Here is a 17,033-nt window from a genome sequence, read left to right on the forward strand (position 1 = left end):
CGTCCGTTTCATGTTTTGTAGAGGCAAAGCGTGAAATGGACACAGTGGACTGGTGTGTCTATTATATATATCGGTTCGATCTTTTAGCTCAGTGGTTCCCAAAGTGGGGAACATGCCACATTGCATGGGGGTGCGGTATGAATTTTTGTGAAAAAGAAGAGTGGACACTGTTAGTATAATAGGCAGGTTTTTTGACGGGGCTCCCACACAAATGCAAAGCAGAAGATGAAGCATCACCAAATATGCTTCCAAACCAACTTCCTTCTGAGCCAAACACAAACATATGATGAAGCATATCTTGCCTTTGGCTTCACCTGCACAACAGCTGTCATTCCAAGGGTAGGTATCCCTGACAGAATTCATTTCCCCTGCGTTGGGAGCACACGCTGGGCTCAGTATCTCACATTCTTGATTTTTAGTTCACAAACACTATAACGACTAACTACTCCTGAAACTTTGGAGGTTTTAGCTCTTTGTACAGTAAAATTACAGGAGGATAAAAATAATTGTCAGGCAAAATGTCCTTTGTTTGTTAATACCACGTGAGAACAATAAATATCATTTTCTGCTGTAACCCTCAAACTGAATGGTAATGTAACGACACTCATTTTTCACTTTTTCAAAAAACTAAAACATTACTACTTCCACGTCTAATTGTCTGTAATGGAGGCGGAGTAAACTGGATCCACCCTCCGTGCCCGGTGAATGCTCGCGACACAGGACGAACAAATGTTGTCAGTGATACTTACCTTGGCACAACACTGCTCCTGCCACAATTTGTTCCCCCGGTTCAAATCACGGACAAACAGTGTCCCACAGTTGTTTATGTTTTTAAACCCATTTTGCACAGAGAGGCATGTTTTGAAGAATGTATTGACAGCAGCGTTGATTGTAGAACAAAGAGGGGCCTAGCAAAAAAAGTTTGGGAACCACTGTTTTAGCCACAGTGTCAATGAATGATGTAAATGGATGTGCAGTCTGCCCAAGTCACCTATTAGAAGGTCTGCTTTTTAATTAAAATAAAATTCATTTCAAAGTTTCTAAACTATCTGGAATCACTCATCTCATTCTTTGTTTAAAATATGTTGTCATGACACATTTGTGTGTTAGGAAGAGTGTGGATTCTAAACGCAGGACTCAGCAGAAAGACTTGAACTCAAAACACAGCGTTATTACCTACCAAATGGCAAACTTAACAACACATACAGATGAGTAAAACAGGAGCAAACAGACTGAAAACTAACACTGACAGACAGAAGGGAGAACACACAACATGAGGGGAGATCACAACAAGGGAGTGAAGGAAACTAAAGGCTTAAATACACAAGAGGTGATCAGGGAGATGGAACTCACAAGAACACAGGTGAACTAAATCTGACAAACAAGACAGATGATGCAAAACTGAATGTACGGGCAGGAGACGTGGGACTAACAAAATAAAACAGGAAGGAACACCTGAGACTGAGACATGACACTTGGACTGGGGATAAACAGACATGGAGACATGACAGACTGGGGACACAAAAGGATGAAACACGGAAATGAAGATGGGAACAGGGAAAAACCACAGCCAGACAGACCTGAATACAACTGGGGAGACCAGAGGTAAAACAACACAGAGACACTGGAGACACAACACAGGGACGAAACTAACAGACTGGACACAAAAGCACAGGAAATCAAGAAATATAAATAACAAACTCATAGACAACAGAGTGTAACATATGCAGGAAGTAGAAGCTAAATTAACTTATAACTTTCAAAGACACATAATTACATAATTTTGTATGTGGCAGGTGAGTGAACACAGTTTTGTATTAAACAGTTTTTATTTTGACAGGAAGCCCCTCAGTGATGAGCTTTCTGTCAGTGTCACTGCTCCTTTAGTAGGTGAGTTGCAGATGGATTCACACGATGAAACTGCAGCCAGTTAAATAAGATTAGTAAACTCCAAACTCTGTTTTGGAAGACAAAAAAAAAGGTTACAAGAAAATGTCAAAGTTGAAATTGAAAATTCAGAAAATGTAAAACTAAACCATAAATAAATGGACAAAAAAAAACCTGTGAAAGCAGAGGAGTGTGGGTTTGAGGGAGGGGCCACAACAAATGCAAAAATTAGAAGTTCCTGGTTTGCAAACAGAGAAGTAAGAGAAGCAGCATTAAACCGTCAGAACCTCGAGATGAAACTCTGTCACATTTTGTTCTGCTTCATCTTCCTCTGTGAGTAAATTCTTCTTATTTCTGATTTATAACAATGTTTGCAGGTTTTGCACTACATCAGAAATAGTGCTGAAAGAAGAAGCTGAGGTTGTCTGTGAGTCAATGTCCACCACTGTTCTTACGGAGCAGATGAAGAGCTAAAACCTCCAAAATTTCAGCAGTAATAAGTCATTATTAGAGGTGTTTGTGATCTAAAAGCCCAGTGCGCGCTCCCGACGCAGGGGAAACAAATTCTGTCGGGGATACCGACCTTACACGTCACCTGGTTAGCAGCTGCTTTCAGACCGACAGCAGCTTGTTGTGTTCAGAGTGCTGCTTCCTTCTTTTCCAAACCACTAAACCACATTTAGAGCTTGTAAGGAAACAACCTTATCATTGAGTTCAGGAGGAACAGCACAGCTTTAATGTTAACGGAATGAAACCTCTGAATATTAAGTAACTATTTTAAAAACCTCAAAGCAGATCAAGATCTTAATACAAACAAATAAGAGGTCAGTTTTCAAGCTTTTAACTGAGCTGTTCTTCAGCAGATTGCTTGTACCGATGTCAGGAAGAACCAGGATGGTTTTTGTTCAAATGAAAAATACAAAGAGAGTGAATTTAAATGAACTACTTTAAATTGTTTTGTTCAATTAGAGAGAATAATCATTTGTTTCAGTTTAATTTAATACAGTTTAATTTAATACAATATTTAAAATCAAATGCAGTGTTTACAGGAAGTTGGTAACTGATTGTTCATATTTTCTACAGATGAACAGGATGGAAACACTGGACTTGCCAACACTGAAACTCTCGTCTATGAAGGAGTGGAAGGAGGAAACATCACAGTCGAATGTAAATTTTATTTACTAGGAAGTACGACATTGTTCTGCAAAGACAAATGTGAAAAAGGAAACGTTCTCATTGAAACAACTGATTACACAGCTCAGAGCGGCAGATACAGCATTACATTTGTAAAAAAGAATTTACTGTCAAACGATATTGTGCACGTGAGCATCACGCAGCTGAACAAGTCTGATTCAGGATGGTACAGGTGCAAACTGGACAGAAGTTTTCAACCATGTGATTTTCAGCTTGTCATCACAGGAGGTGAGTAAAAAAATCTTATTCATGTCCCTGAAGATGTGAACTTCTCACTGAGTTACTTTTCTTTCAATAACCTACATGTGTCATATTTACACTACAGTTTAGTTTAATTAGTTCTGCTGTAAACACACATTAACCCCTGTTACTCACATGCAGACAGAAAACCTGCTTCAAGCAGGATTGTTATTTTTCTGATGTTTCCTTGTTCACAGCTTCAAAAACTCCAACACCTCATCAGCCTTTATCAACATCAACATTTCTCCTGTCGGCCTCCACAACAACAACAAACTTCACTTCAGCAAGTTTCGTACCTCCGGCCTCCTCTGAAGTCTCCAGACAGCCTCAAACAGCTGCAGGTTCAGGTACATCGTATATGCATGAGTGTGGATATGAGTGTGGATCTGTCATTGTTTATCACAAAAATAAAAACCTCATCCATTAACGACACATCAGTGTGGAAGAAGCAGTCTGATTAATTCCTGAAGTATAAGTAGAAACAGCCACAGTGTAGAAATACACACAAAAAAGTATTGACATTAAAATTTAATCAAAGTATCAAAAGTAAAATTACCAGAGTTGTTTTATGATGAGGTTATGTTTGTGAATTTCTATCTGTTAATTGCTCCCAATGGCAACCTTTTCATAATTTAAACTGAATTATGTATTTGATGTAAGAGACAGAGTGTGTAAAAGCGAATATCTGAATTTACCGATCGATCTACATCCCTGTCCTCACCCAACACCTATGGTCGTGAGCTGTGGGTAGTGACTGAAAGAATGGCGGAAATGAGCTCCCTCCAAGGGTGGCTGGTGTTTCCCTTAGAGATGGGGTGAGGAGTTCGGCCATTCAGGAGGGGCGCAGAGTAGAGCTGCTGCTCCTCCACATCATAAGGAGCCAGTTAAGGTGGTTTGGGCATCTGACAAGGATGCCTCCTGGGAACCTCCCGGGTGAGGTGTTCCAGGCATGTCCCACCGGGAGAAGACCCAGGACACGCTGGGGAGATAATATCTCTCACCTAATCCCTGCGTACAGACAGAGGCTGAAGCTCTCCAAACCTGTTGTGAGGACCAAAAAACTGTGGAGCAACGAGGCTGTGGAGGAGCTTCGCACGTGTTTGGATTCTACAGACTGGGACACAATGAAGGCTGCTTCTAACAGCTTGGACGAGTTTACGGACACTGTCACCTCCTATATCCACTTCTGTGAGGACAGCATTGTGCCATCACGCACCAGGGTGAGTTATAACAATGACAAACCCTGGTTTACTCCTAAACTCAAAAAGCTGTGGCTGGAAAAGAGAAAGGCGTTCAGAAGCGGAGACAGGGACTGCTACAGAGAGGCCAAGTACAGGTTCACTAAAGAAGTGGATGTTGCTAAACATCAGCACTCTGAGAAGATGCAGCAGCAGATCTCAGAGAATGACTCGGCCTCTGTGTGGAAAGGTTTTAGGAATATCAGCAACTACAAGCCTAAAACCCCCCACTCCACTGACGACTTGCTCTTGGCCAACACCCTCAACGACTTTTACTGCCGTTTTGACGAGCCATCAGGCAGCCTTCACACCTCCAACGGCCCCAACAATAGAGGCACTTTGGACACTCATTCCCCCACCTCTCCCCCCTCCATAGAGCCATCACCACCTTCAAACACTTCACCTACAACACCCCCCTCCTCACCCCACACAAAAGAGGATTTCACACCACCTCCTCCCACCACAACTCTTCATATTCATGAAGCAGGTGTGAGGAAGCAGTTCAAGAGTCTGAATGCTCGAAAAGCTCCCGGCCCAGACGGTGTGTCTCCTGCCACCCTCAGACACTGTGCAAACGAGCTGGCCCCAGTGTTTTCTGGCATTTTCAACTCCTCACTGCAGGCATGTCATGTGCCTGCCTGCTTCAAGTCCTCCACCATAATCCCTGTCCCCAAGAAACCTAGGATCACTGGACTAAATGACTACAGACCCGTGGCTCTGACATCTGTGGTCATGAAGTCTTTTGAGCGCCTGGTTCTCTCCTATCTCAAGACCCTCTCGGCCCCCCTCCTGGACCCCCTGCAGTTTGCATACAGAGCCAACAGGTCTGTAGATGACGCCATCAACATGGCCCTACACTTCATCCTGCAGCATCTGGACTCCCCAGGAACCTACGCCAGGATCCTGTTTGTGGACTTCAGCTCTGCCTTCAACACCATCCTTCCAGACCATCTCCGAGGCAAGCTTTCCCAGATGAATGTGCCTGATCCCATCTGCCGGTGGATCACTGACTTCCTGACGGACAGGAAGCAGCATGTGAGGCTGGGAAAGAATGTCTCGGACTCCCGGACCATCAGCACCGGCTCCCCTCAGGGCTGTGTTCTTTCTCCTCTGCTCTTCTCCCTGTATACTAACTGCTGCACCTCCACCCACCAGTCTGTCAAGCTAATCAAGTTTGCAGATGACACCACCGTTATTGGACTCATCTCGGACGGGGATGAGTCTGCCTACAGGAGGGAGGTTGAACGTCTGGTGTCCTGGTGCAGCCACAACAACCTGGTGCTGAATGCCCAGAAGACAGTGGAGATTATTGTGGACTTCAGGAAGCACACAGCCCCACTCCCCCCCATCATCCTGACTGACACCCCCCTCACCTCTGTGGACTCATTCCGCTTCCTGGGTACCACCATCACCCAGGACCTGAAGTGGGAGCCCACCATCACCTCCGTCATTAAGAAAGCCCAGCAGAGGATGTACTTCCTGAGGCAGCTGAAGAAATTCAACCTGCCAATACGGACGATGATGCAATTCTACACTGCAATCATCGAGTCCATCCTCACCTCCTCCATCACCGTGTGGTACGCTGGAGCCACTATCAGGGACAAACAGAGACTGCAGCGTGTTGTGCGCTCTGCTGAGAAGGTGATTGGCTGCAGACTCCCATCTCTGCAGGACCTGTACACCTCCAGGACATTGCGGCGTGCAGCTCGGATCTCAGCTGACCCTTCTCACCCTGGACACAGTCTGTTTGACCTGCTCCCCTCAGGCAGGAGGCTCCGGTCCATTCGCACCAGAACCTCTCGCCATAAGAACAGTTTCTTCCCCTCTGCTGTTGAACACATGAACAATAACCGTATGACTGTTCCCACCACTAACACATGACCCTACGCTGTGTTCACTGCATCATTCCACGTTCTGGCACTGATCACCACCTGCACTCATGTATATATCATGTATATATCTATCTATCTACTTAGCACTTTTAATTCTTATTCTCATTTTTATTTTCATGTCTATTTAAGCTTAATTTATAACAGTATTTATAACAGTATGTTTGCACTGAAGCACCGCAGCAATTTCCTAATGTTGTAAACACGCTCAACATTTGGCAATAAAACCCTTTCTGATTCTGATTCTGATTCTGATTCTCGTCTGGCCTGGGAATGCCTTTGTGTTCCCCTGGAAAAGCTGGCTGGGGAGAGGGAGGTCTGGGCTTCTCTGCTTAGGTTGCTGCCCTCGCGACCCGCCCTTTAAAGGTGGAAGAAGATTAAGATATTACATTTTGTAAAATTAATATAAAATTATGAAGGAAGTGAAGTTATGAGATAAATCTAGGAATGTAAAGAGCACAACGTCTAAATGAAGCACTTAAAAACTTACCACCACTGCAGATAAAAGCTGGTTGAGAACTTGGCTGACTTCTTCAGTGTCACTACATGAGCTCTTGATGGCAGACAAAGATGTGATCAGTCAATATTTGAGTTCAGTGGTTTCTTAGATTTCTTCCTATGAATTTATATAAGCATCAGTGTAACAGTCACACAGGAACGTTGCATGTAGGTTAGTTTTTATTGAATATTTTAAGCAGAATGATGAGGCGTTCAAGTCTTACCAGCAAGCATTACAGCAGATACACATGACAAAAACATTTTGGTGAATCTCCATGACTTTATTAAAAAAAATAATGGAAAAAAATTTACTTTTGAATATTTGTGTTTAGTTTTGTGTGCACAAATTGTAACAGTTAAATCTGTTCTGTTAATCAGTTTTTCTGATTTTCTTCATGAAGATGAGGCTCATTAAATCCAAATCTTCTGGACTCACTCTGTCATAATGTTCAGAATCTGTGTGCATGCTTAGTAGGAGTGTAGCTTATGGGAAAAACACATTTAAAGTCTTATTGTCAAAAGTTTGGGGTAAAGTTGCAGAACATTTGAATCTGATGAACTGGATGAGACCACAGATTCTATTCACTGAGTTTTTAATGTCCCAGTGACCATGGAAATGAAAGTGATGGTTCTCTCCCAGTTTGTTTAGATGGATGGGGATTTAAAATAATTACCAAGATTTGACTCAAGCTGCTGAGCTAAAAGTCTGGAGCTGAAGCTCAGTCTCATGGCAAAACATGAAAAACTGACAAAAAGTTGTTTGTGTGCACAGAAAACTGCCCTCTGTTTTCATTACAGTCATGTGACTTCAGTAATATCATTTCAACAGGAAGAATGATTCGAGTCCACAAACTTGAACTAAGAGAAAAAATTCAATTACGGTAACATTTCAGGATCTTCTGTGAGACTTTGCTGCAGTTTATGTTTTATAAATTATTTGCTGTGGTGCACGTCTGTTTCCTAAGATCCTGTTAACCTGCACAGATCATACTTTATGTTCACCCACTCTTCACATTTCCAAGACCAAAGTCCAGCAGCACAGAACAATTCAAGACACTGAGCAGCAGTTTATTTACTTGACAAATGATCCATACCCAGAACAACAACTATTCCCTCACAAAGAGAAACAAGTTACAATTCTCCAACAAGAGCGAAGCTCAACAACATTTCACGTCTTTTTCTGAAAAACTCGTGAAAAGCAGAATTTGAAGTTTTGTGTCTGTGTGTCTGTCATCCAGGTTTGTCCTTGGAGCTGGTGATACGTTTATCTGTGGTGGTGGTTCTGCTGCCTGTTGTTCTGCTGCTCATCTACAGAATCACGGCTGAGGGCTCTAATGGTGAGTTACCTTCAAACATTATTTAAAACCTTTAAGATTCATTAATTGACAACAGAGTTATTATACTTTTGCATTTTGATGTTTGTTTTCAATTCAGTTTATTTTCAGTTAATTTCCAGAGTTGATTTTCATATTTCAGTTTAATTAGTTTCAATTATTATCCTGAGGAGGGCATATGTCAGAGGCAAGATTTAAGATAAGTAGTACAGGTATTACAATAAAAACTGTATTAGCGACACACCTGCGTTAGACCTGTCCAGGGTGTACCATGACTCTTGCCCTGTGACAGCTGAGAAAGGCTTCAGCATCCCCACAACCTTAATAAGGAGAAGTGGATTTAATTTAAATAAATTGCATTTTTGTTTTTAATGTATTTTAACTGTAATAACCTTTATTCAAAATATTTCTTGTGGTACTGATTGGTTGCTGACATACTCAGTGTATCACAGGACAGGCACACACACTGGACACACAACATTTTGTTAAATTTGTATTACGTTTTCAGAATAAGTGAGTCAAGCTAATGAAACTTATTACCTGTCTTTTCTACAGGTTTGAACAGCAGGAGGCACTCAGCATATGACCACACTGAGGTGACTTATCTCAGTTTGTTTTTTCTCTATGTCATCTTTTAAAAATCTGTACGAGACTAGAAAGAAAATGGCATGGTCCTGGGTCATTTTGGCCCAGCGGTTTAAGTTTCCTGTGCTTTTTGTCATTTTTTGCATTACGTTAAGGTTAGATTTCCTACGTCACTCTGTTCAGTATTCTCCCTGTGTTGTTGCCTTCTGTGTCTCCCCCTGGGTGTCTGCATTTATATGGTTGTGTGAGTTCTTGTGACATCTTGTTTTCCCCAGCCTATCATGTCTGCCTCTCTCCCTCACTCTCCTCATGTTCTCTCTCCCTCTAATTTAGTTTATATTTTTATATTTTATAGTTTTGCATCGTTTTCCCTCGAGTCAGCAATGAAGCTGCATTTTGAGTTCGCCCCCATGTGTTGCGAATCCTGCATTTTGGGTCCAATCTCCTGCCTGTCACAGAGCAATTCATGACAGAAAAGAAAAACAAAAAGTGATTTCATGGTTTACAAAAAGTTCATGATTTTCAATTTAAATTGGTAAATGCTGACCTAATAGGAAAATGTTAAAACAATATTTCATTCCAGTTTCAATCATATTGAGGCGATCGTGGCTCAAGAGTTGGCAGTTCGTCTTGTAACCGGAAGGTTGCTGGTTCAAGCCCCGGCTCGGCCAGTCTCGGCTGTTGTGTCCTTGGGCAAGACACTTCACCTACCGCCTCCTGGTCTTCCCCATGGGCAGCTGTGGCTACAACTGTAGCTTACCTTCACCAGTGTGTGAATGAATAGTGGAATTGTAAAACGGTTTGAGGGCCTGAAAAGCGCTATATAAATGAAATCCATTATTATTATATGTTTCATTTAAATCTACTTTTTCACTTCTCTGTGTACTATAAATAGAACACACAGCTTCTGTTTCCATCCTGACACTAAAAACCTGCTGCGCATCATCATCTTTAATATGTCGTTACTGTCATTGTGTTTTTGTCTTTTCTCCTCAATTGAGTCAATTTGTTATTTTTATTTTCCCAGATTGGTCTCAGTGAAATCGATCGTCCAGTCTCCTCATGTGAAGACTCGACCTACCAAAGTCTCAATACAGCGAGCAGAGATCACGACCAAACCTACTCTACACTCAGACACAATAACCAGTTTTCAGACATGAACTCCTGTGAAGCTGAATGACTGCATGAGCGTACCTGTCATTTTTCTCCCATTGCTTCCACCTTTTAACCCAGTATCGTGTCAAAACATGTAATAGACACGCTGGTCCACCGTGTACATTTTACACTTTGCCCCTTACAAAACATGAAATGGACACACATGCAGAAGTTGCAGTAACAGCAGAGGGAGATTTATTTCAAGCCAACATGAAAATAATCATCGGAAAGCCTTTAAATAAATGTTATTAACACATTTACATGTATATACATATTAGCCACCTAGCTTAACTGTTTCTGATGATTAAGGACGACTTGGTCCTCACTACCGACTTCATGGCTTTACATATATTACTCCCCCTGCTGGTAATGCAACTTCTGCCTTCATGTCCATTTCATTAGTTGAAGAGGTAAAGCGTGCGATGGACACTGTCGACCGACGTGTCTGTTACACGTTTTGCCGTGATATCAGTTTGATCTTTTAGCCACAGTGTCAATGAATGATGTAAATGGATGTGCAGTCAGCCCAAGTCACCTATTAGAAGGTCTACTTTTTAATTAAAATAAAAGTCATTTCAAAGTTTCTAAACTATCTGGAATCACTCGTCTCATTCTTTGATTAAAACATGTTGTCAGGACACATTTGTGTGTTAGGAAGAGCGTGGATTCCAAACGCAGGACTCAGCAGAAAGACTTGAACTCAAAACACAGCGTTATTAGCTACCAAATGGCAAACTTAACAACACATACAGATGAGTAAAACAGGAGCAAACAGACTGAAAACTAACACTGACAGAGAGAAGGGAGAACACACAACATGAGGGGAGATCACAACAAGGGAGTGAAGGAAACTAAAGGCTTAAATACACAGGAGGTGATCAGGGAGATGGAACTCACAAGAACACAAGTGAACTAAATCTGACAAACAAGACAGAGGATGCAAAACTGAATGTACGGGCAGGAGACGTGGGACTAACAAAATAAAACAGGAAGGAACACCTGAGACTGAGACATGACACTTGGACTGGGGATAAACAGACATGGAGACATGACAGACTGGGGACACAAAAGGATGAAACACTGAAATGAAGATGGGAACAGGGAAAAACCACAGCCAGACAGACCTGAACACAACTGGGGAGACCAGAGGTAAAACAACACAGAGACACTGGAGACACAACACAGGGACGAAACTAACAGACTGGATACAAAAGGACAAGAAATCAAGAAATATAAATAACAAACTCATAGACAACAGAGTGTAACATATGCAGGAAATAGAAGCTAAATCAACTTGTAACTTTCAAAGATACATAATTACATAATTTTGTATGTGGCAGGTGAGTGACCACAGCTTTGTATTAAACAGTTTTTATTTTGACAGGAAGCCCCTCAGTGATGAGCTTTCTGTCAGTGTCACTGCTCCTTTAGTAGGTGAGTTGCAGATGGATCTCACTGCTTTATACAATGAAACAGCAGCCAGTTAAATAAGATTAATTAACTCCAAACACTGCTTTGGAAGAAAAAAAGTTTCAAGAAAATGTAAAACGAAACCATAAATAAATGGACAAAAAAACCCTGTGAAAGCAGAGAAGTGTGGGTTTGAGGGAGGGACCACAACAAGAAGCGAAAGTTAGAAGTTCCTGGTTTGCAAACAGAGAAGAAAGAGAAGCAGCATTAAGCCGTCAGAACCTCGAGATGAAACTCTGTCACATTTTGTTCTGCTTCATCTTCCTCTGTGAGTAAATTCTTATTTCTGATTTATAACAATGTTTGCAGGTTTTGCACTACATCAGAAATAGTGCTGAAAGCAGAAGCTGAGGTTGTCTGTGAGTCAATGTCCACCACTGTTCTTACAGAGCAGATGAAAGCCTGCATTCATACTGGTAAAGGTTTAACATTCAACGGAAATGACAGAATTACAGCGTAGTTTGTTGAGATGAAGACATACCCCGCCTCCTCGAGTTGAAAGGTGTGCCAAGGTAAGTATCCCCGTCAGAATTTGTTTCCCTTACGTCGGAGCATTCGGTGTGGACGGAGAGCGGATCCAATTGCCTCCACCTCCATTACATTACCGTTTAGTTTGTTGGATGATTTCAATAAACCAAGGATATTTTGACTGATAATTATTTGTATCCTTCTCTAACTGTACTGTGTAAAGAGCTAAAACCTCCAAAATTTCAGAAGTAATAAGTCATTGTTAGAGGTGTTTGTGAACTAAAAGCCCAGTGCGCGCTCCCGACGCAGGGGAAACAAATTCTGTCGGGGATACCGACCTTGACACGTCACCTGGTTAGCAGCTGCTTTCAGACCGACAGCAGCTCGTTTGTGTTCAGAGTGCTGCTTCCTTCTTTTCCAAACCACTAAACCACATTTAGAGCTTGTAAGGAAACAACCTTATCATTGAGTTCAGGAGGAACAGCACAGCTTTAATGTTAACGGAATGAAAACTCTGAATATTAAGTAACTATTTCAAAAACCTCAAAGCAGATCAAGATCTTAATACAAACAAATAAGAGGTCAGTTTTCAAGCTTTTAGCTGAGCTGTTCTTCAGCAGATGGCTACCGATGTCAGGAAGAACCAGGATGATTTTGTTCAAATGAAAAATACAAAGAGAGTGAATTTAAATGAACTACTTTTAATTGTTTTGTTCAATTAGAGAGAATAATCATCTGTTTCAGTTTAATTTAATGCAGTATTTAAAATCAAATGCAGTGTTTACAGGAAGTTGGTAACTGATTGTTCACATTTTCTACAGACCTGCAGGATGGAAACACTGGACTTGCCAACGCTGAAACTCTCATCTATGAAGGAGTGGAAGGAGGAAACATCACAGTCGAATGTAAATTTTATTTACTAGGAAGTAAGACATTGTTCTGCAAAGACAAATGTGAAAAAGGAAACGTTCTCATTGAAACAACTGATTACACAGCTCAGAGCGGCAGATACAGCATTACATTTGTAAAAAAGAATTTACTGTCAAAGGATATTGTGTACGTGAGCATCACACAGCTGAACAAGTCTGATTCAGGATGGTACAGGTGCAAACTGGACAGAAGTTTTCAACCATGTGATTTTCAGCTTGTCATCACAGGAGGTGAGTAAAAAAAATGTATTCATGTCCCTGAAGATGTGAACTTCTCACTGACCACAGTTACTTTTCTTTCAATAACCTACATGTGTCATATTTACACTACAGGTTAGTTCAATGAGTTGTGCTGTAAGAACATATACAGTAAACCTCTGTTACTCACATGCAGACAGAAAACCTGCTCCAAGCAGGATTGTTATTATTCTGATTTTTCCTTGTTCACAGCTTCAGACACCTCAACACCTCATCAGCCTTTATCAACATCAACATTTCTCCTGTCGGCCTCCACAACAACAACAACAACAACAACACAGCATGTGAACGTCAGTTCAGGAAGCTTCACAGCTTCATCAGCCTCCTCTGAAATCTCCAGACAGCCTCAAACAGCTGCAGGTTCAGGTACATCATATATGCATGTGTGTGTGGGTGTGAGTGTGGATCTGTCACTGTGTTTATCACAAAAAAATTACAAACCTCATTCATATTTATTAATGACACATCAGCAGATGTGGAAGAAGGAGTCTGATTTATCCCTATAAGTATAAATAGAAACAGACACATTGGAGAAATACACAACTCAGAAGTAAAAGATAAAAGTATTTAAATTAAAATAGATTTAAAGTATCAAAAGTAAAAATTCCAGATTTGCTGCAGGGTGAGGTATATTATTTTTGTTTATTTAAACATTTTTCCTTGTTATTCCATCTTAATGTACCCTCATTATAGTTTGAACGGAATTTATATAATTCTTTATTTGAGTATGTTTTGTAATATTAAGCTACAGAAGTGAAGTTATAAAATAAATGTACTGCAGTAAAGATCAGACACGGGGTGCCATTTACATAAAAAGGGAAAGACCAACTCTGAATCGAGGAGGGGGCCTAAGGGTACATCTGTCACCATCTTACAATGCTGTGATTGCAGCCATTGCCAACTCTCTGTGAATGGTACTCATGGCCATTGATCAGTGGTTGTTGATCAATGGTCAATGGGATTTTATCAATTGGCATTAAGTGGTGCTAGTTTCAGTCATTGTGCAAATGTATTGTTTATAAGATTGGGGAATCTTATTTCACAAATGTATTTATTACATATCACATATTTAGAGTGTAACAGCATAAAATCTGTTCTATTACGTTGCAGATAAGCTGCTTCATGTGACTCTGATTCTGGTCGCTATGATCACCATCTTATCAGCAGCTTTGCTGATTTTCTACAAGAACAGGAAGAATAAACCAAAAGGTGAGCCTGTAGTAAACAAATTCATCTCTTCAGTCCACAACATGACCGGCATGCAGGTTCATTTCCTGGAGATTAACCCTAAACTTAATGTTAAGACAAACCTTTATAATATATTGTGTAATATTTATTATGGGGACTTTTTATTGCAAAATGTGAAAGTGTAAATAACTTTATGCTTTAATAATAAAAGTAACAAGAAAATCTGAAAGGAATTGAAAGCACTGTGACACGGTTATTGGTTGCAGTTTATTTCAAATCAATCATTGTTTAATCTCTTCACTACTTTTTCCTCATACTGTTCAGTTCTTTGAGTTCTGTTACTGTGTCACTTAATGTGACATAAATACAGATGTTTATTTTTTGCATGTTTGCATGTTTTTCAGGACCTCCTATGAAAACTGAACATGCTGACATCACACAGGTGGGTTTTAGGAGTTATGAGTGACCTGAGCTTCATTACTACTTGATTAGGATCAATCAGCCAGTTTGTTCTCTTTCTCCAGGCCAACTGGCTTTATGGAAACATCACAGAGGATGAAACTCAGAACCGTGTAACTCCTGTGCGGGTGTCTTCAGTTTATGACTACCCCGAAGGCTCGCAACCAGATGGAGTTGAAAACCAAGAGCTCTACAGCCTCGTCACCGCTCCTCAGAACACAGTAAATAAAATCATGGTTTGATTTTAAACTCTGGCATCAGAAACAATGATCGGTGCAACATTTTGGGCAGTAAAGTAATTCACTAGTTCTCTGTCTATACTCTCTCTCATATTATAGTGGTTTACTGTTTGCAAAAAGTTGCTGTTTGATTCCAGGCAGAAACAGAAATTGCTTCAGGAAGAGCAGCAGATGTAAAACTAAATCGAAACTCTAAAAAACTCTAAATCAAACCATGCAGAGCTGCCAGCTGTGGTGAAGCCTTGTGACAAATCAGCAGCAGAAATGACCAATGACAGTTAAACAGTGCAGTGATGGATCTTTTGTTAAAACAGCAGAGTGGAAGCTCACAGGCTTGTGCTGGTATCAGTTTCTGTAGCATAAGTAAAATAGATTTCTATTTTAAATCACTCTTACTTTATCAACAAGATGAAGGTAAACTTTTTTTAAGAGTTCACAAATTTAGTCTATTTTTTAACCTACATGTACAAAATTTATCTTCTGTCTGGTAGTATCTCTAAATGTTCATGTAATTACAAATTCATTTTAAGATTCTGAAGCTTGATGCCACCTTTTTATTTCAGGCTACAGATGACATGAATGATGCTGATTACACTGAAGTGGATTTTTCCCACATTCCTTCCTCCAACAGCGCCCCCTGTGGTAATATATGTGACACTGTCTACTGTACACCTGCGATTTGTGCCAATCACCCCAACGTTGGTTCACCTCCTCTGTACTCTACTGTTGAAATACATTAGATCTAATGCTGTGGATGGCACCTCAGTAGTCAGCAGGTGAACATAATTAGCCTTGGATAAATGCAATGTTTTACGATAGTTACTCATTATTTAGCTTAAAAGATAACTAATTCACTTTTTTTTTTCAAACTATGGTATTTCCCAATAATGTTATTGTCATAATTGACAGACAATTACATAAAATCATAATGAAATAAACTGCAGCATCCCGTAAATGTCTGTTGGATGGTTAGGCATGGCATTTAGCTTTTCTGTTTTCAGCAGTTAGCCGGTTAGGAAAAAGCTGTGCAGACTGATAGGTTAACCAGCAAGCAGGCTCTCCATTATAGAACGCCAGGATGGCCATATATGGAACGCAGTCCTGGCGTTCCATATCCACACTCCATGGAGGGAAGTTGCTAAATGTAGTTAGCAACTACCCAGGTGGCTAATTTCACATGTAATTTTAACTGGTTAGATTTTAACCTAACTAAGTAGTCCTTTTTTCTGAAAGCAAACAAAACTAAAACTGACAACTGAAATAATATGAAAGACTTCAGCACTTTGGCCGACACTTGATGTCTTTTAAATGTGCTATACAAATAAAGCTGAGTTGACTTGACATGAAGAAAAAATTATGAAGCTTTGGAAAGCTTGAAAACATCTAAAGATGCTTACTAATAGCATTAATCTCACTACAAAGTGATTTTTTTTTTTTACCAGCATAGCTAACTAGTGCTAGCTGGCGTTAGCCAGTACAATTCTGGCCACCTTTTTGTTCAAATATGGCCACTTGTGTTTACAGAAGAGAGAATAATGCATCATTAAAGACCTCAAAAAGCTGGTCCAACTTTTTATTTAAAAAAAATACTCTCTGTGAAGTTGTCTCTGTCTGTTACTCGATATAAATGGTAAATGGCCTGTATTTGTATAGCGCTTTACTAGTCCCTAAGGACCCCAAAGCGCTTTACATATCCAGTCATCCACCCATTCACACACACATTCACACACTGGTGATGGCAGCTACATTGTAGCCACAGCCACCCTGGGGCGCACTGACAGAGGCGAGGCTGCCGGACACTGGCGCCACCGGGCCCTCTGACCACCACCAGTAGGCAACGGGTGAAGTGTCTTGCCCAAGGACACAACGACCGAGACTGTCCAAGCCGGGGCTCGAACCGGCAACCTTCCGATTACAAGGCAAACTCCCAACTCTTGAGGCACGATCGCCCATTTCTGGATTATATCCAGAAATGTTTGCCAACAGTCTATATTGAGAAGCA

General features: G+C 40.8%; 1 protein-coding gene and 1 long non-coding RNA gene across 2 annotated transcripts; both read left to right on the forward strand.

Moving 5' to 3' along the window:
* Positions 1–3,324: 3,324 nt before the first annotated feature.
* LOC120727978 lies at positions 3,325–10,638 on the forward strand. Its single transcript, XR_005694617.1, has 3 exons — positions 3,325–3,668; positions 8,185–8,876; positions 9,893–10,638. It is a non-coding gene; the product is annotated as an uncharacterized LOC120727978 (long non-coding RNA).
* An 858-nt stretch (positions 10,639–11,496) lies between these two features.
* LOC120727975 lies at positions 11,497–16,743 on the forward strand. Its single transcript, XM_040022595.1, has 7 exons — positions 11,497–11,758; positions 12,780–13,118; positions 13,338–13,511; positions 14,256–14,354; positions 14,738–14,775; positions 14,858–15,013; positions 15,595–16,743. The coding sequence occupies exons 1-7, from the start codon at positions 11,719–11,721 to the stop codon at positions 15,769–15,771; spliced, it is 1,023 nt and encodes a 340-aa protein (XP_039878529.1). The 5' UTR covers positions 11,497–11,718; the 3' UTR covers positions 15,772–16,743.
* Positions 16,744–17,033: the final 290 nt, after the last annotated feature.

This window comes from Simochromis diagramma, unplaced genomic scaffold (genome assembly GCF_900408965.1).
Source record: "Simochromis diagramma unplaced genomic scaffold, fSimDia1.1 OVJJ01000308.1, whole genome shotgun sequence".
NCBI classification, from domain to species: domain Eukaryota; kingdom Metazoa; phylum Chordata; class Actinopteri; order Cichliformes; family Cichlidae; genus Simochromis; species Simochromis diagramma.